This window comes from Diadema antillarum, unplaced genomic scaffold (assembly GCF_040938485.1).
Source record: "Diadema antillarum isolate AM-2024a unplaced genomic scaffold, OU_Dant_1.0 scf00000084, whole genome shotgun sequence".
NCBI lineage: Eukaryota > Metazoa > Echinodermata > Echinoidea > Diadematoida > Diadematidae > Diadema > Diadema antillarum.
This window is the reverse complement of record NW_027270973.1, coordinates 74,726-95,570: the sequence shown is the minus strand read 5'-3', so window position 1 is coordinate 95,570 and position 20,845 is coordinate 74,726. Positions and strand designations below refer to the sequence as shown.

The 20,845-nt window shown below is 37.8% G+C and overlaps 2 protein-coding genes across 2 annotated transcripts in view; one reads left to right on the top strand and one right to left on the bottom strand.

The window, feature by feature from the left end:
• Window positions 1-1,595: 1,595 nt before the first annotated feature.
• Window positions 1,596-10,390, bottom strand: LOC139717874 (probable thiopurine S-methyltransferase). The gene is made up of 8 exons (XM_071629362.1): window positions 10,215-10,390; window positions 8,468-8,557; window positions 7,664-7,796; window positions 6,942-6,994; window positions 6,099-6,173; window positions 4,584-4,681; window positions 2,950-2,994; window positions 1,596-1,781 (listed from the first exon to the last, which is right to left on the bottom strand). The coding sequence occupies exons 1-8, from the start codon at window positions 10,286-10,288 to the stop codon at window positions 1,663-1,665; spliced, it is 687 nt and encodes a 228-aa protein (XP_071485463.1). The 5' UTR covers window positions 10,289-10,390; the 3' UTR covers window positions 1,596-1,662.
• A 1,436-nt stretch (window positions 10,391-11,826) lies between these two features.
• LOC139717889 (bridge-like lipid transfer protein family member 2) overlaps window positions 11,827-20,845 on the top strand; it is a 61,461-nt gene continuing 52,442 nt past the window's right edge. Inside the window, exons 1-7 of the mRNA XM_071629377.1 lie at window positions 11,827-11,974; window positions 14,904-15,024; window positions 15,574-15,623; window positions 16,209-16,336; window positions 17,085-17,140; window positions 19,659-19,777; window positions 20,243-20,306. Coding sequence (XP_071485478.1) covers window positions 11,910-11,974; window positions 14,904-15,024; window positions 15,574-15,623; window positions 16,209-16,336; window positions 17,085-17,140; window positions 19,659-19,777; window positions 20,243-20,306 — 603 coding nt within the window. The 5' untranslated portion in view covers window positions 11,827-11,909. The remainder of the gene's footprint in view (window positions 11,975-14,903; window positions 15,025-15,573; window positions 15,624-16,208; window positions 16,337-17,084; window positions 17,141-19,658; window positions 19,778-20,242; window positions 20,307-20,845) is intronic.

Genomic DNA, 20,845 nt, shown 5'->3' with positions numbered 1-20,845 from the left:
GAATTGAAATCAGCCCTGTCCATTGTTTTGGTTGATCCACTTTACAGCCACTAGACTTTGCCCTATACTACACTATAGCATTTTTTAAGGCCCTCTCTCTCGCTGTATGAAGAGAGCCCTTCAACAGCCGAGTAGGGTTTCGCTTCGCTCGCCCGTTACAGTAAGAGAGCCTTGAAAAAGGCTATAATTATACAATAAAACCTTCTAATCTTGTATCTTGCACTCTATGACGACGCTCTGCAGTTACAGAGAGCTCTCCCATAGTCCCCCCCCCCATGTTATTTGACCAACTCAATCAAATACTTTCAAAAGCTATAACAAACAATTATTTTAAGAAGTACTCAAAAGACATTGTTGCAACTAAGAACCATATTAATTCTGCGTGTAGGCCTACTATATATATCGCGCGCGCGCACACACACACACACACACACACACACATACACACACAAAAGCATTGTAAGCATACTGCGCAACGTCAATAACTCTTTATAGATAAAAATGTGGTATAGTACAAGCCATTTCTGACATTCAAAATGATTGCCAGTGGCTTGCTAGCCCATCACAAATACACGCAAACTGGACTCCAAGGATTCAACTGGAACATGTAAATCAAAAACTTGGAAACAATAATTCTTTGGGAGAAACACCTATATCAGCACTTTTTAACGAGGAATCAGTTAACAGGCCTATTTTACTTGCTCTATTATTTTGTTTCAAATGTGACGTTGAAATGACAGATGTTACTAGATAATAATAGGTTCAACGTGACAGCTACAAAGATATGCAGACTACATGTTACAAAAACATAATCTTTCAGCTCAAGTGTCACGTACAGTTGAAAGACTGGCATATTAATTCCAAGTGCAATATATTAATGAAAACTGCCGTCAGATAAAGTTATTCCAGGATAGTTTCTAAACTTATCGGTAGTTTCTCATGGCCTTAACAGACTTTGAATCATGGGACACAAAGTATGCGAGCTGAAATGCAAAATAATACATGGATTGCCTTTTTCAATTTCCACCACATACGGACATCCATAAAAAAAAAACTTGAATAATAGTCATAAAAGCTAGGTTGACCCCATACAACCTCTCTCAAAAGACATTGAGCAGGGGCGGATCCAGGAATTCCGTAAAGGGCAGTGAAGGGGAGGCGCCTTTACAAGATTAAAGGGGGGGGGGGGACGCACGCGCCCACCCCATTTTTTTCTTTTTATTTATTTTGTTTTAATGAAAAATAAAGAGGGGGTCTCTCTGGATCCGCCACTGTTGAGTATTTTTGCACAATGTAAAAGAAGAGAAGGAGAAGGAGATAAGAGAGAGGAAAGAAGGAAAAGGCAGAAGAGGAGGATGAGGAAAAACATGAATGAAAAGAAGAGGATTAAGGGAAAGGAAAAGAAAGTAGATGAACAGGTAAAGATGAACTGTAAAGAACAATGAATAATCACGTGTGCCTTATACATATACAAAAAGTCCAGAACAAGCTAAAAGGGCTTATGTGACATTTGAATTCTACACACACAGAGCGCAGTCTCCCCTCCCCCCCCCCACACACACACCAGGGAGGTAACGTCTCACCTCCCTACACACACACACACACACACACACACATAATTAATTATATTGTTTAGATTACGTCTTTCATTTTAAATGTCCGCTATTTCAGCTTCATAACATGGACAAGTTCTCGCATCCAAGTGAGCCCACGCAGTCGGAATCTCGGATTCTTTTCCAGATTTTCAACATCGGACAGCAGTTCTATAGTAAACTTTTCACCTGAAGAACAGAAAGACAATCATAGACACACTTTGCATCAAGTCTTCAAAGAGCTTTCGAATCAGTTACCCCGACAACGCTCAGACAATATTTTTGTATCCTACCCGTCGACTCTCCACGCCGAATGTTGTTCGGACGTCGTCGCGGTAACTTACGTATACCTCTATTCTCATCTGCGAAATTATATACATTGCACAAAGCGAGGAATTTTGTTCTCCGGAGGTTGTCCGAACGTTGTGGGGACAACAAGGTTTCGAAAAGTTTTGATAAGACGGGTTTTGGAAAAGTTAAAATCAATAAAAATGATACCACACATTAGAGAATAAACCGAAGTAAAGTCAGGTTTAAAACTCATTGGACATTATCATACCGTGTGGTAACTCCATTCACTTGCTACATTTTGTGTTCGTCTGCCGCAGCTATTACATAAAATACTGTATTCAAGTCAGTGCCAGAGAAAATTCAATTCAGCTCAATTCAATTTGATTCATTTTATTTTCATTGTTTATTTCAAACAAAACAAAACATAAATTAATTACATAGATCTTAGGTATTTTTTGACTGTGGAAAAAATGAAACTTAACAAATAATAAAGACAATGAAACCGGATCACATAAATAATTTCTCTAACATGTCTAATGTTTCATCACATTCTAATGTTTCACTACCTAACGCCTTGCTTTGGCAGACTCTGTTGCAGATGAGGCGGTCTTCATAATATCGAGATTAATCATTCTTCTTGTTTTCTCTTCATCTTAGTCAATTTCACACGTTGTCTAGACCCTATGTGTGTCAATCATTAGGTGTAAATGAAGAGTTTGATCGCAAAAAAAGATAAGTCCATATTTGCCAAATGGAGATATTTGCGATTAAAGGTCAAGAAAAATAAAGAGAATAATAGAAAATTTTTGCTTCTTTTGACCATAACTTCAAAAATGTACCTTTGTATGTAGTGACCAATATATCATTTAAAAGGTATTATTTTGTACTTTATGACAGAGATCGTTCTTCAAAATCCTCAAAAATTGACTTATCGGTTTTTGCGAACAAACTCTTCAAATATACAAATGAGCACATACAAGTATTTATGGACCTTTATCAGTTTGAACCGTTGTAACCATTCAGTGATTGACAGAGTTTCGTTTATTTCGATCCTTCTTATACTCACCAAAAAGCCTCCGTAGACCTTCAGTTGTCACAGCGTGAGGAGCTCCTACCATTAGGAGGTGAAAATTAATCAAAGAGGGTCATTATATCTGCATTATACAAGGAATGAATCTAGATGTCTCTTATACTATGATCGTTTTGGATGTACAATATGTATCTGCTATAAAGCAAAAAAAAATAAACGAACATCACGTTCGCACAGTGTACTCCCATTATCCGCAGTATAATAAACTCGGTTGTAACAAAATTCCCGAAATGGAAGTAGAAATTAATGCCTCAACATTATCCGCTCTTTGTTTTTCATCGTTTGTTTGTTTGTTTGTTTGTTGATGCATGGTTATGACGAGATTTCGATACAACGGACAAAAATTGCCCGTCTCGAGGATTTCGTTATAACGGAAGGCCACTATAGAGGACTTCCAGTTCTGGCAACCTCCTAATATCCACTACATTCTAATCATGTGATGCCAGCTACATAGGCATTGGTTTATACATGTTCAACATAGGCCTATAACTAACATCTTATGTGTAGTCATTATCGCCGTGTTCACTACGGTAAATTAATGGGATTCAATACGTTATCTTACAGCCCAACTCTTTCTAGATTCGAATGTATAAGCACCTTATTCAATTTGAAAACAAAAAATATTCCTGACTTGGTAGACATGTTTTTTTTTTCTCTCTCTCTCTCTGTCCCTTCTATCCTAATGAACAGCATTTGTGTGTGCGTGTATCTAATACGTGTGTTCGTGCGTTGATGTTTATTTCATTTACTTGACTTCACACAGAATTATTTGTTATAAAATATGTTGCGATTATAAAGTACAGTATATTCATTTATAAGCATTCACAAGATGCTTTCAAAGCTGCATGCCTGGCTGATATTGCAAACGCCAATGTGATATAATTTTGTGTGTTATTTATTTGGCACAATGAAAAGCTTTAATTGGCCTCAGGCAATTGTGGATAGAGATACTACCAGGAATCTTTTACAAAGATCTTTTACAAAAGATAGAAAATACCTTGTCGTTCTTTTTTTTCCTTCAAAAACTAAGCAGGTGAGTTTTGAGCTGACATCATAAAATCAAACATTTTCATATTTAGTCTGGGGAGTGTATGTACTGTCACAGTTTCTTCCTGTCCTATATTCTTCTACGGTAACCATAGAACTGGTACTTGCCATACACCCTGTATGTAGTAATAGTCTGACTATACGATCTCTCGATCTATGAACTCAAAGTGCCATTGATACTGAACACAATATTGTTGCTGGTGGTTGAGAAACAGTGTAAGCAAGATACCAAGAACAGTGACTATGACGAGGATTAGCAATTTTAAAAGGAGTATGAAATAAAGTCTGAAGCCCAATTCATCAGAAGATTTGCGAACATTGCATAATTAAAAAAAAAGCGCAGTTAATTATATCAACACGATCAAGCTGCGTTACTCAGTAGCTGTTTAGTTGGTGCCCAACGGCAACTACAGTGCTTACAACTAGAAAACATTGTATATATATATATATATATATATATATATATATATAGTGATATACTGTTTTAGGAAGTGATACCCTTATATTTTTGTATCATCTTTGCCCTCAATTTTGTTTACGTTATATTTGTGTTCCCAACAAACCTTTGTGATCTTTGACTTTCTCTGCTGGATCACAGTTTACAGTCACTAGAAGCATTCTTGCACCAGGTAAGAGCAGGGAAGATATGACCTTTGCATATCTATATAAGAGTGAGAAAAAGATGACTCACACTTCTTATCTTATAGAAAATTGTGTAAAAATTTACAGAAATGCTCCCAAACTTCAAGGCACTGCTTGACATTCGATTGCTGCCACTTATATAGAAGAAGAATTATAAGAAAAAAACAACGAACTGCACTGTCCTATAAGCAACCCGAATCGGAATCACTGATTATTACTTTTTTTGTGTGTAAATATCTCTGCGAATATGACTAATATATGCAAATTCATGTTAGAAATTGATCCCACGTGGATGAACAGTTTGCGGAGAGAAGAGAGATCACATGGGCCGTATAGAAATAGAGTTAGCTCTTGTTGATTCCTTGTATAACGTTCGGTGGTGACGCAGCCGGGTCCGGTGTCACAAAAATGATGCTTGTGCTGTTGGTTACACCATCTCCTCTCTATATTGTTACAATTAACGATATGAAACTACTTATATGAAGAAAAAAATCGTGGCTGGAAATAATAGTGAAAATCTATGAGTGACTGGATTCACTAATATTTATACCCATAGATTTTGGTGTTATAAGAATAAAACAATTTCAATAGCATGGTGATATTTTGTTCACATATCTCTTGCATGATAGACAAGCAACACAATTCTGATACCTTTTGTATACAGGAGACGAGTGTCTTGTTCATCCTTTGAATATAGTCAGTCAGCAAAGTTAGACAACTTCTGTTACTGCATTTAAAGTCTATGAACAACAGCTGTATAGGCACTAGGCAAATTGCAAACTTATACTGATAGTTGCGAATGGCTCACTATAAACTCCGAGGAGCTATTTCTCTTCCACCACGTGTCCAAAGTGTCCAAAGTGGAAGATCATAAAAGTATGTTTATCTCTTTCCCGTGTAGATTTATATACCAAAATAAGAAGTGAAATTCCTTGGACATGGAATATGACATTGTAACGAGCCCTCAATAAGAGATTAATAACCACTGCAGCATTCATCATCGGCAAAAATATCATGAAGACTAGATGGAAGAGTTATTGAATTCATCCTCAAGACAGGAAAGAAAGTAATTCAGTTGATATATTTCATGTGTTGTAGACTAATTTAGAACATGAGTGATCAGTGGCTAAAAGATGATGTTTCTTGGTCACTTAATGAACAGCTGACACAAGACCTCATCTTTCTGCGAGTTTCCCTTTGACATCTGCTGATAAATATGCGAGTGCTTTTGGTATAAAATGTAGCTATCCGACTAAAAAAACAAACACACACACAATATGTCATTTTACTTTATGGGCAACAAACAAAATATTACCAGTAATATATCCACATTGTCTTCAACATGATCCAATGGTTTCAAACTATCTAGCTCCTTTCATCAGTGAAAGCTAAATCTGACTAAAAACTACATATGATTGAATTATTTAGATACTTACTCTTTTCTGTCACATTCATCAACAGCCACCACTGAACCTCGATCCCATACGGCATCAAACTGTCCTAAGATATCCCTGTACAGAGCAAACAACATACCACATACTAATTTGATTGAGCAATCCTCCTGAACATGATATTATAAACAATACAGGAAAAGCTGTTTATTATATGGTGTGTAAGGTAACATTCCCCAATTCCTCTCACTTTGTGAAGTTCTAACTTTCAATTTCATGTATTCCTTCTTTTGGAAATGATTTCAGCGAAAAGTCACACACTCATGCACACAAAGAAAAAAAAAAACAAATCTGGCATGGAACATTTTCCACATAGTCTTCGCAAATTGTTGCAGATCGCAGAGGATAACATCGTCTTCATAAATCCACCTACCAAACAGTATTATGGAATATGCGGCTATTACACAAAAATTAAAAATCTCTTCACATCATATATCTTTATATAAAGGGAATAACAAAATGTCTCTCTAACTGTATGAGAAAATAGATAAAGGAAAGAAGCCTGAGATTGATATGATCTGAACAACAAACAGAGTTGACATTTTGATAAACATATACTGTAATAGGGAACTTCCAACAGAGATAGGATTATAATTCAGATTCAGATTCAGATTCAGATTTATTTATTGTCCATTTAGGAAATTCTTCTTGTTGGCAGGTGTACACGTAGGAATATCTTCATACATATACATACGTATATTCATGTACATGTATACACATAATACAATTTTCAATATGATTATACACAATCGTACAAACATAATTTATACTCACAATACAGTAAACACATACATCATTACACATTTACATTTCAGCACAATTAATCACCTTGTAAGGTTGAACAAGTCAGACACGAATATTTTGATTCTGCCATCTTCACTCTGTTCCAAATGAAAAGAAGATACAGCTACGGTAAGCAAACGCACGGCAAGAAATATCATTCCGCATGAAAATAAAAATGTTTCTCTAATGTGCCCCTCAGAGAAATTATTTTGCTCTTTGGTTACCTCGGTCTGTGAAATATGATATCAAACTAACCAGCTTGCCACTCGATGCCTTTCAAACTTTAAAAACTAATAACATTGCGTAAGACAGAATTTGTTCAAAATATTGTGATTGACATGCTCTGTTGTACATTCAAAACTAAAAAGCAAAAGTAATGGACCGCCTGCAAGTACCAAAAACAAAGAGGTATATAGAGCTCATCTATTGGACACGTTTTTCTGAGGCTGATCATCATTGATTATCAGTTCCTGAACGCCTTCTACTTGTATGAGTTGTATGAGTTGATGTTGTTTTAGTGACTGTGGGATTATTAAAAGTAGTGGTACATTTCCAATTTAATCGTATTACTATAAGACAAGGCCTATGGCCCTTGGCTATTGATAGCTCCTTTGCAAAACATACAATGATAACTCAAACTGCATGCCCAACGATAGAGTGACACTAATCAAGTGGCAAAAGTAATGAAGATATAAAGGTTTTGTGGAATAGTGTAAGCATAAACACGGACAAAAGTTTCAGTATTTGTGGTCCTCTTTTTGATTTACTTCGTACAGCTTCCCTCCTTCCACTCCGTGGATATCACTTTTAGTGTAGGAAAGCTTCTGTTCTTGGAAGAACTCCGTCACCGGTTGGTCGATGCCCTCTACGCCAACCACCTCATGACCTTGATCAGCAAACCTGTCATCGATCATTGGCCAATATTGAAAGAGGAAAGGGTTGATTTAAAGCACCACGTAGCCAAATTATAATGTCATTTGATATGGCAATCAGGGCAATGGTGTTATAAGAAAGAGATTCCGAAAAGATTGAACATGATTTTTTTAAGCTTCGATATGATTTGACACAAATGGGTTAACACAATTATTACATATAGCAAGTGTTGTGATTTTTCCTGTTTGCTCACTTCACTGGTAAAGTATAATTGAGAGAAAAATGAATTTAGGCCAGAATCATCACATTTTTTCGTTAGCTCCTTCTGGAGTAGAGTTTCGATTTTTGTTTCAAGTGCTTACTTACTGGTTAATTCATTGCACTCTTTATTTTCTCCAGGTTCTGCCCTGTTGTATATGAATTTGACTGAATTGTGTGCTCGCTAATCACACTCAATATGAAATAAATTCCTTTGAGAATATGAAAGGCATGTAGTTTTCACATATCAGTGTCTACCATTACTGAATAATAACATTTGCTCCTTGAGAAGGTTCAGTTTCTATTTATCATGATTTCCTGATTTGTGTAATCGTTACCATCGCCATCAGGAATCGTTTTGTTTTGTTATCCAACCTCAAATGATAACATTAGAAATATGAGTACGATCACCACCTTCCTGCATAGCTCACACTACTTACCATTTCAAGTCAACTGTTTTTCCACAGAGAGGCACTAAGACACGACTCTTGTCTTTTATCAAGAGCTTATCTTTGAACTGCAGCAATGACCTGTGAGCAATAAGGATAACAATAGGGTTACAATTCGAATCTTAGAAATCGATGAGACTTATGTTAACTCTATTCTGTTAATTGAGGGAGATTTACAATTGAAGTTGGTTCTTTGCTCTGGGAATTTACTTGAAGAATCATTGGATTAATGGCAGTATTAGTTTTATATCTATAAACTTATGAAATTTAAATCTACTAATCATCTGTATTCAACAAAGAAATCGAGTTGATTTTAAAAGTTTGATAAGGAAATGAGAAAAAAATCCCATAACGAATAGTTCCGTTTTAGTTGTGTTTGCTAATCATAAGTCAAGCTATGTGATAAAGTGTGAAAATACACGTCATCATCGTGATATAATTATGTCATCACTTCATCCACTCTTGTACGGTGTACAAGCGTTATCCTATACTGAAGTTCAAGGCGTCACCGAGAAGTGTGATATAAATCCTCGTGTTCTCGACTTCTTGGGTCCGAAAAGACAAGAAGACAAGTTGTAACATCCCGTCTTCTCGGGGCTTCTCGGGTCCCATTGTGCGAGAAGACAAGATCCAATAAGTCGTCTTCTCAACTTCTCGGGCATTTGTCGGGTTCGAGAACAGAGTTGTGAGATCTCGTCTTTTCCGCTTCTCATGTTCGAGAAGGCGAGAAGTCGAGATAGATTATCTGGGCACCGTTTCATGCAATTAGTTGTCAGCCCTGACAAGTCGTCAGTGTCTGACAATTTCAGCAAAATCCCATTGGCTTTAATTGCCTGAGAAGCACTGACTGTTACTATGGTGATTGTCATAGACTGGCAGCTTGTCAGGGCTGACAACTTTCATAAAACAGCGCCCAAGGGGGCATGAATTATTATCGTGTTTACGTTTTGTCAGATATTCTGACAAACTGTCATAACTTAAATAAGCTCCTGAAATCCTTGCATCTGATTGGGCTGAGAGCAAACCGGACAGAATATTAATGAAATGCCCCCCTCCCCATCTCATATCTTCTCGCTTTTTTGGCTTCTTTAAAGGGACTGTACAGTACTGGTTGAGGTGGGGATTCATGTTTTGAACATTCCTAAGTGAGATAATGAGAAACCTCTTATGAAATATGAAAGAGCATGTAATTTTAAGAAGGATTCAACGTTTATTAGATGAAAATTGGTTTTCAAATGGCTGAGATGTCCAAAAAAAGTGATGATAATAAAAGGCGACAGGCCACGCCTTTTATTAGGATCTCCTTGTTTCACCTTGTTTTTGGATATCTCAGCCATTTCAAACCTGATTTTCATCAAATAAACTTTTGATACCCCTTAGAATTGCATGCTCTTTGACATCTCATTGAGTGGTTTCTGAATGTCTCGCAAAACGTTGAAAGCTAAATCCTCACCTCAACCAGAACTGTACACCAGACCGCCATTGAATATTCAATTCCTTAAAATGCAAAAATCCTCGTGTTGAAGGACCCATACTCGCCTCCCACGCTCCCATCCCACCCCTTCTGAATATAGAACATAATTGTCAGTGTTCTTTCTCCAAGGACAATACGGCCATGTTATAAGAAGAATAAAACTTGTCTTGCCTGTTGAAAGTTCATATCATTCAGAACGCAGACAATGGCAGAAGAGTTGTAGAAATGATAGCCTACCAATTTTAAAACTGGAATGTGACTCACTCATTAACCTCCGTCTGATGGAAATCAATCCTACCGTCTGTCCACCTGTCTTCCCACACCTGAAGGCGGGCCATCTTCGTACACCACTTATCAATTCCAAGGGGTGTACCTCTATAAAGGCAGGGGGTTTGGTAAGGGTGTTTGAGTACGGGAGCTCCCGGGTATGCGTATTATCATAATAGGGCCCATACCGTGTACTTGGCAGTCATACCACATTGCTGTATCACATGGATCTTTATGCACAGACTGCATGAGTAATGTAATAATAGCGTGATATGACAACTATGTGTGTTTGCACATGTCAGGAAGTCCAAAGTTCATGCGTCCTAAGATTAAATCATAACTCAAATGTCTTTTGAGAGCACTGTACATAGCCTAACTTTGTGAATCATGGGAACTTGACAGTGAGACCTAAATGACATCGGACCTGGGGGGGGGGGGGGAGTATAGAGGTATAGAGAGGGAGAGAGTGGCAGAGAAAGCCATGGTCACCCTCCCCCCCCCCCGTTTGCAATAGATAGATAGATAGATAGATAGATATATATATATAATAAATAGATAAAATAATTAAAAGAAAGATAATGAAAGGGGCGTGTGCTGAATCCTTTTTTTTTTTTTTTTGCTTTTTTTGCTTGTCAGCCGATAAAACTCGGAAGTGGCACGAGAAATGGAAAAATTGCAGGGGAACTTTTTTTTGGTCAGCTGATTAAACCCGGAAGTGGCAACAGAAATGTGTGTGTGTGCCCCCATGAACTAAGCTAACAAACTTGAACTTAAAGGTTATTTTTTTCTAATTCTATCCTCCCATGAAATCCTGCCACCCCCCCCCCCTCCCCTTTGCCGGAAATGATGTTTTCAACTATATGTATATTGCTTATTAGGGTGAGAAAATTTTGAAGAATTAAGGGTCTGTGCTGGCGTCGTCCTTCTTAAGAGACCGTTCGGTTATAGGGTTAAGGGGGGGGGGGGTGGCAATAATTGAGGGAGGCTTTCCACACCAAACTAAAGATAATCACTGATTTAGCTGCTTAAAGAGATAAAGTTAAAGAAATATAGATTTTCTTTTTAAGAGTTCCTTTTCGATCTACACATAATATTAGCAGTGATACTGATATCAGTGTGTAATCCCGGAGATATGTTTGGTTGTTGGTTTTAATTAAAGAAGAAGAAAAGAGAAGAGAAAGAGAAAGTGTAGAAAGAAAGAAAGAAATAAAGAAAGAAAGAAAGAAAGAAGAAGAATCTAGAAGAAGAAGAAGAAGAAGAAGAAGAAGAAGAAGAAGAAGAAGAAGAAGAAGAAGAACAACAACAACAACAACAACAACAACAACAGCAACAACAACAACAATAACAAAATCAAAGTTCATTGACCTCTGACTGAGCTCCTATATACTCAGTAGTCTACTACTCACTACTTCAATTTCTTCTTCTGACCCGTTTCTCTTACCCTGGTCCCAACTGTACGGAACCGGTACGGAAAAGCAATACGATCCATTATGATACTGTCGTCCGAGCCCGAGTGCGTGTACGTACGTTTCAGTTCGACCCTGTGTACACACCTCATTGCACCAGGGAGGTGAGAGGATTTTGTCTCACCTCCCTGATTGCACGTACACTACGAAGATGTTGACGTTATTCCGAGTTCGAGAATTGAAATTACTTCCAGTTCTTGCTAAGAAATGTTGCTCCGCTTGAGCCATGGATCTGTATTCATTCTTATTCTACGTTTTTGTATTCGTTTTATCTGTGACATTACTATCAAGGTAAGGGTCTTACATGAGTTATTTGTCTGATGTCTGTGCGTTGTATTCTTTACATGAATCGTAGTCAAATGTCAACATCACCTCCATAACAGTCCCATATATTAAAGACTGCGTAAGCGGAGGAGTTGTATGCTTCAGAAAAAAAAGAAGTTTACTATCCTACAGTCTACTTGTAGAACTAATGGTAGGGTAGCCACTTTGCAGTTCAGAATCATATAAACAGCTGAATGCAGGAATTTCCTCATCCACTTACTTTCTAACGTTAAATGTACAGTTCAGACCAGTTCAGTGTTGTTGTCATGCATGTCAATAAAAACATCGACATAACAAGAGCAAGACCACACACCACTGGCACTGCACTGTATGTAGCCACCAAATGGCTGGAGCTGTGGCTAGGTCCTGAGTTTTGCGGCCACTTTACTACAGTACAGACTTCCCTATCAGGCATGCGAAATGAGTAGGCATGGCACTTTGATTAAATTAAATACCTATTTGGGCAAGTGATTTTTTTTTTTCCGTTTCTGTTTTATGCACTTGTCAATGTAATGATGCACCCCACTACCCCCGGACATGGGTGCGTCACGGTCATTTTTTGACTGACCACACGGGGTTTTTGATGGACACCACAGTCACTTTTTTGACGAACAAAACGCTGCAAGTGACGAACACCACAGTCACTTTTTTGACGGACAACACGTTGAAAGTGACACACACCTCGGTCACTTTTTTGACGGACATCCTCGGTACATTTGACGCACCCCCGTAAATACTGAAACGATTTTTGCATACATTCTATTCAAGCAATTTCATTTTCTTTTGGTTCGTAAACATAATTTATAAAAGTTTCGGCAAATTTCCGTTACCATGGCCCTGTAAGCACCGTACCGTCATTCACCGTACATCACGCTGCTGCTACGATATTCCGTACAGTAGTATGTATTCTGTGCATGCAATCCATACATGACAATCACATGCATGTGTGCAGATGCGCTGTGTGTGCGCGGCCATTGCTAGTGCGGTGGATGCATACTGCTGCAGCACAGTACACACCACGCCACGACATTCCCGCGAGTAACTACATACAGTCTAGTCGCTGTACTGTACGTAGAGATTCGCACAGATAACAGCGTCGCACGTCTGGTTGGGCTATCCCGCGAGCAGAAAATGGCATTCGGCAGGCAGTTTCTTCTGCTGCCGCTTCTTTTACTGTCAAAAATTCGCCTTTGTCACCACAGAACATTATTTAGATGCACATTGTATTGGAATGTAAACGAACTTTCTTCGATAGCAATGTGTGTTAGTGTTGCATCGCAATATGCAATAGGCACTAAGTGTTCAACAGTAAAGGTTGAACAAGTTGTTACATCGCTGAACAGTCCCTGGTTTGAGATTGAGTATGCATGATTTCATGGGTTTGTTGGAGGGAAAATGTAAGGAGAAAGGGTGGCTTTTAAATTATTTGCTTGCCAGATTCTGGCAAGCATTTTTCCCTCTTATTCCAAAACGCTTCCGGACTTTGATTTTCACTTGCCGCGGGAAAGCGCTCACTGTAATTTCACTCGCGGTACGTGTATCCGGTACTGGTAGCGTGCAAAAATGCGTGCAGTTTTCCATAGCCAAGTGACTTACCATGACGCACCCCTCGGTCAAAATTTTGACCGACAATGATGGGATTTTGACGCACCCCTCGGTCAAAAATTTGACGGACAAAGCTGGTAAAATGACGAACACCTGGGTCACAAATTTGACGGACCAAACGAGGAAATGACGCACCCATGTCCGGGGGAAGTGGGGTGAGTCATTACATTGACAAGTGCATTATACATCATTACATTATTGCCCTGCAATGCACCTGTCTTTAATAATCCAGTACATTATGACAAGCTTTTACAGTTCCTGCTGTAGTGTAAAGTCTATTCCTTTTGACTGAACTTGTATCATAATACAACACTAAATTGTATATATTTTGCACCTCAGAAGGTGTGTTTGTAGCACAAGGCATTGATGATTTACCGCAGTTTTGATGACCAGAATGCGTTAATGCTCTGTATAAACAAGGAGGTTTCATAGCTGGAATTCCAACTGGCTATAATTATTCTAACAGTTGTCAGTTTTGTATTGATGTTCAATAGAATTTCACAGGTGCATTTGTGCCTTTGATGATCGATGTTCGATGCCACCGTCTTGCTTAGCAATCTGAAGATTAATTTTAAACGCTAACATAATTAGTGATGTTGGCCATATTTTGCTTATAATTTATTTATTAAATGAAATGAAATTTCGCGTAATGATAAAGCATGTAAAACAAAAGTCAATCCCATCCAGAAATTTGTGCAAAAGTGTAAATCAGAGCTGTATCATGTGAAAATGTTTAAAATTGTACCATCCTGGAAAGCCGGTTTTATCACTTTCCACTTAATTTCCACAAATTAAACTGATATAGAATAATCTTCAAGTATATTCTTTATTGATAGGTATATCAGATTAGTGCCCGGGTATGCCCAATCGAGTGATATTCATTTTTATTTCAGCATTTTTTGCGAAATTTATTTTGCCGCATCCTCGTGTCTGCACCATCTACCTTTTATAAGAAGGGATAGCGAAAAGTAATTACCATCACAAAGACATACACTTGTATCTTCCATAGAAAGTGACTGGTGATTATGCAATGAGACACGAGTCAATTGTCTTCCTATCTGCATGGCAGATCCTGTTTGGCACATGCTTCAAATATTTTTGAGCGGCAGCATCGAACATCTGGCAAAGGAAATAAGACGGTTGTGACTCCATTCTCTTGAACGCTGCTCCTTGGTACAAGTCTCAGGTAGTGTTACCTGACAGCACTGATGATTGTTGCAGCTAGTAGCCTTGTCATTGATCTCCTGTAATCCTAAATCAACTTTCACCTTCGCCATTTTCTCTTTTGTAGATTGAGTGCCATAGTCCTCTCCAAAGTTCTGAGTAAACTTTTCAGAAAGAGCATTTCCATTGAGTACATTGGATTCTTCTCCTGGAAAAACATTTCTGTGCAGTTGCCAAATTGCAGTGTGGTAAGTTTATAATTTTCTCATATTTTTTCCTTTTATTTCATACTCCAGGAATGATGACACAGTAGAAAACAAGGGATATGAGTTAAAAGAAGAATTAAGCAATATCGAACTTGTGTTTACTGAGAACTACGTCTACAGTATAAATCAGAGTAGCCTTGCACATTCAATATCTTTTCACTTCCCTTTAGGAAGAATTGTCATTGGAGTGTCCAGTAAATCTTATAAACTTGCACAGAGTTTCATTATCTTTGTTCAGCAGGCATGTGAAACTGTAGCACCTTATTGAAAAAAAGAAGAAAATAAAGTCACAGAGAGAATCACTGAATTCCTGTGTTGAAGAATTTTATGCAATGTTTTGTGTTAGCTTTTTTCCACATGCGTTAATTTTTTGTGCAGTTTTAGTGCTGGTCATGTCAAGGAATCAGCTTGTTTGAGTGTTTGAACCAAATCCACAGTACAAACACAAATATGAGATTGTACAGTTCTTCATAAATGTCTCCTTGTAAATATCAATAGTGAAAATGCAAATTACTATTCTCCCCCAACTAGGTTGTAGATTGCATTTGGATATCATGGAGACTCTTCAACTCACAGCAGCAGTAAGTATTCCTTCGAATTATTGAAAACAAAATCACATTTCTGGACATCGTCTTGAAATTAGTCACTTTGAAGTCTAACACATACTCTGTACATGTTCTGTTTGTAGGAGATGTATTCCCCGCACCATGTCGTACAATTCTTAATAATTTAATATATTTACTTTATCAAAGTCTCATCACAAGACTGTGAAAGCTGTTATTTGATTTTTATTGCCTCTAGATGTTGGAGCATCACACAAAATTGGGACAACAGTATTTACTGCATGTTTCTACATGTACTCTGCCTCAAGTATTTCTTTTTTCTTCTCTTTTTTTTTTTTTGATAAATGAGAACCTGGACATGTACCTTATTCATGTTTTCAACTAGTACATTTTATATATTTGAGCAAAACAGTGAATGAATTGAAACCCTGAAGGAAGAGTTTTGCAGTGGATGTTTTATCATCAATAAAAAAAATATTTCATCAAGACATATCCATAATGGCAGAGTGGAAGTCCATTTTACATATGATGTCACTCAAAGTAAGACTGATGTGAAATTCGTTTCCCCTCCCCTGTGTTTGTTGTCCTTGTTGCATCTGTCAGATGCCCAATGGCCCTGCACATAGGAGACGTGAGTGTGCGGGCGGAACTCAGCGAAGAAGAGGGCGCCCCAGATGATACTGCTCCCTTGAGACCAGTCTCCCAAGCAGACAGACCCAGAACAAGATCAGGTAATTTCATTGAGGCAATTATGGGGCGGGGGGGGGGGGGGGGGGGGGGGGGGGGGGGGGGCGGGGGGGGGGAGCTATTATTAATCTTGACCTCCCTCTGATGATGGGGATGAATGAAAGGGAAGTTTTTTCAAATGAGATGCATTGCAAATTTGAACATGTGATTTTTGGCAGGTCTTTGATATTATGAATACAAATTGACAGGATTTGCATGTTTCAGATTTTTTTTTAAAAAATTGAGTATGTATTTTGTAATTCATTTACATTTTTTATGTCTGATTTCATTATTACATGTACCTCCACCAAGGGAGGAGGAGGAGATTAAGTGATCATTGATGTTGGTTTCTTTGTTTGCAAAATAACACAAAAAGTTGTGTATGGATTTGAATTAAACTTGCAGGAAAAGTGGATAATGACACAAGGAACAGATGAGTAAATTTTGGTAGTGGTTTACATATTTTTTATGTATTTTTGACAAATTTTCATCTGTAGCATATAAGGTCAGTGAACTTGGTAGTTCTAGCGGCACATACGCGTACTTAAGTGCATACACTGCTCAGACAAGGCGCATCTCAGCTAGAAGCTGATGGCATAAACTAAAGACTGCTATATTGGGAAATTGCATGCGTGTTTGGGTGGGAATGAGTTGCTGGCTTGGCGGAGGTCTGCGCTCTCTGAGTACTTTTCAAGTTTTATTCTATTAATCATTAATGTATCTTTCTTTTCCATCTTTCTCTTTATTACACAGGGTTGACCAAGGTTTTGATGAGTAGTGTTCCCACTCTTCTCCAGTATGCTGCACAGGTAATGCTTACATATCAGGTGTTATTTACAGTCATAGTGAAATGTTGCAAGTGTGTCCAGTGGAGACTTGGTTCTCATTTTTTTATCATTTCCAAAAATAAATAATATAGCAAACAAACAAAAAATCACACAAATCATTTGGAACATGAGTGACAGCCAAAGAATGACAAAATTTGTATTTCATTTTTATAATAAAAGAATTATAAAAGAAACTGTTGATTACAACTGGAATATGAAATAAAGGAACTATCCCTAACATCTTTATCTTTCTACACTTCTGTACCAAGCAAAACAAAACAAAGTACATAAAAACAAACTCCAATGAAGAACTACATATCAGGACTTTGTTTGATAGCTGTAAATACCATGAATAATCCAATCCAAGGTTAGTGGAAGGCCTGTATTAACCATTGGTATGTCTGCTCTTTTATGGTAGGGTCATAAAGATTTTAACACAATAGCTACTAAGTTGTACTTTGAACATGGGGGGGGGGGGGGCTCAAAAACAAAGGAAACAGACTGCACACATTGTGTAATGATGGCAACATCATGCTGTCTGTAAGAAAGATAATCTTGCATGTAGTTTGGATGATTTACTCCAGAAGTTCTGTCTGGAGTTTACATGATAGTGCATATAGTGACACCTTCATGATTTGGATTAGACTACTGGTACTGATATCATTCTATTTGATCCAATCCTGTCTAAAATTGCATCGAAGAGAATGAGTAGGAAGTTGACCATTGGAGCTATTGTTAGCCACCTGCCAGTGCTGTAGTGTCATGTCTAGTGTGTGATACAAACATCTTACTTAGCACTATTTCCCTTGTCTTGCAGAGGAGGCAGATAATAAAGGTTGCTACAGTATGTGGTAATAAGGAATCAGTATGCTTTAAAACTCCTGAGAAAGAACATATCTCGGTACTTGTAATTACGTTCAATCCCATGTGGCAGATATTTCTTCCTAGCAATTATTAATTGCAAATTGTCATTTGCATCCTACATGCATGTGAGAGAAGGGATATAGATAACAAAAAATTCAGATCCTACCCCCTTCTGAATGTTGCTGTTATTGACTTGTGTGTGGCATATTGAGCATCGCAAGTTTGCAAAAAGCAAAATGAACTCAACAAGGGCTGTCACCAGTGTGATGTGACGTAGTTTCCTCAATGCGCTGTCCCAGTAATGATGATATTGCTTGTACGTGTTGTAAAGTAGTCACCTGGGGTGAATTATATAATGGTTTGGTATAAAGATTGATTTGCAATGAAGAAAAAAAATGTTGTGTCAATTTCTCACTATGTACAGGTTTGCTTTACTGAAAAGAGTGTAATCAAACAAAAGGAATTGTAGAGCTTTCATCCAAATTGGATGTAAATTTGAAAGAAATTGAAAGCATAAATGTTAATCTGTTTTCATAAAAAGAGTGCTGTCCGTAGCAGTCATAGTAGTAGCAGTCAGGTATGACTGCACAACTCTTCTCTTCTAGCTTGAGCTGCTGTGATGTTTTAAAAGAAAAACTTTTATTCTTCACACAAAAATTGTTGTTGTGCTGCAGTAACCATGCAAAGATAACTCTCACAGGCAAAAGGTGATGCTTGCTCAATCACTGACCACATTTTAAGATTATAATGATATTTTGGGGCACTAACTCATGGAAGAGTTGTTAGTTGATGACATCATCAGCTCAACTATTGGCATATGGGATTTTTACCAACATCTCTATTAGCCAAAACAAGAGAAACTTTCTAAGTTTATAACTTTATTAGGTCTAACTGTGAAGAAGCATCTACCGTTTGATTGACTGATATTAGTCTTTGTTTATTAGACACAATAAAAACTAGAAAAGCACTCTGAGAGCGCAGACCTCCGCCAAGCATGCAGCTCATTTCCACCACTGATCTTGTTCTTTTATTATTTCCACCCATACGTACTGCATTGTGTGCAGAGTCGCCCGAATCCCAATATAGAAGCCTTTGTTACGTCATAAACCCTCAGCTGCACGGCGCACCTTGCCCTTACAGAAACTAGAGCACGCATTTTAGTGCGCGCATGCAAACCTCAAATACAAGCAGCCTGAACTCTCAAGTTCATTGACCCTACCTACCAAAATGTCAAAAATCCATCATTAATTCCACCAAAATTCTCGGATCACTACCAAAAGTTAATCGTTTGGTACTTGTGTCATTCTCAACCTTTCCTGCAAGTTTCATTCCAATCTGTTTACTACTTTTTGAGTTATTTTGCACACGGACAAACGAACGAACGAACGAACGAACAAACAAACCAACGGTAACGAAAACATAACCTCCTCCCTTGGCGGAGGTAAAAAACCTGAAATTGCACTTGTTGTAAAAGAGATATGGCCAGAGTGTCATCTCTTGAGGAGTATCTACCAATCTCTATCTGCAGTAATACCACTTATGGTGTAAATGTTCACACCTTCCTATATTTCATGGTGCTCAAGATTTTCTTTGTATTTTTTTCTCAATCATTGCCACCCTTCCTCATCCACCTCAGCTGACTTCATTCCACATGGAGGCAGTGAACATCATGCTGCTAGGGGCCATGGGGGTGGACTCCCTTCTCCACGTCACGGTTTCTGGGGTCTCGCTGGTTGGACAGTCGTCCAGTGATGGGTGAGAATTCTTTACCTTTTGATCAGATACTAAATTACCTTCTTCTTGTAGATCTGATTCTGTGTAATGTTTCAGGTTGAATTCTACAGATAATTGGAGAAAAATGTTAATGTTGAATGTGATTTCCCATAATTCCTTTGAATGGAGATTAAAGAAGCACTTCCTTTGCTTTTGCTCATTGCAACTCTTTGCTGTCACCAACATTTCCCTTAACTAAAGCAATTTAATTATTCTACTTCCCGAACAGTTGATAACTTCAAAGGAAGATCAAGGTATACCTTCAAGCTCTCTGAGCATTCACTGATGTTGACTCTTTCATGAATTGTCTGGTTAGGTGCTTTATTGATACAAATGACAAGAAACTAAAAAAAAAAAAAGATGCAGAAATTTGTGCTGTCATACACACATGATTATTGTATTTTCTTGCTTTTGTTTGTTTGAATATTTTTCCATTGGATGTCACAGGGTCATTGCTGCAGACTTTTTCTCCCAGCAGCTGTCACTGAAAATGCTGCGCAGCACAAAGCCGGTATGTCACTTTCTGATCTCAGAGAATAGGGAGAGATTTGTTTTCCCCCTTCTGATTCAATCTGATTTGAATATTCATTAGGTGAAGACAGATTGCTCTGCATGTTTTGCTAATATATGACATGTGTAAACATAAAAAGTATGTCTTGTGATTTGATGTTCAATTTCCTTTTTGTTTTCTTGTATCACATCCAAATATTCATCCAATTTCACTCTGTGTTTTATTCACTCATAACAGACAACATCTTGAAAAATTGTTTATGTGTATTGGGAGACCATTTGCCAATTTCATTTTGTGTGTGTGTGTGTGTGTGTGTGTGTGTGTGTGTGTGTGATAAAGTTTACACAGAGCAGACTGCAGAGCAAGTAATTTGCCTGAAAAGTCTAACAATTTTACATTTGTGAAAAGACAAATATATAAGGTTTCATCATTGTCCTGTATAAAGTTAAGATAAGGAATGATTAGATTGGAAACTATTGTGTATCATTGACATGCTTTGCATCATTGCAAGAAAATGCCTGATATCTTTATAGATGGAT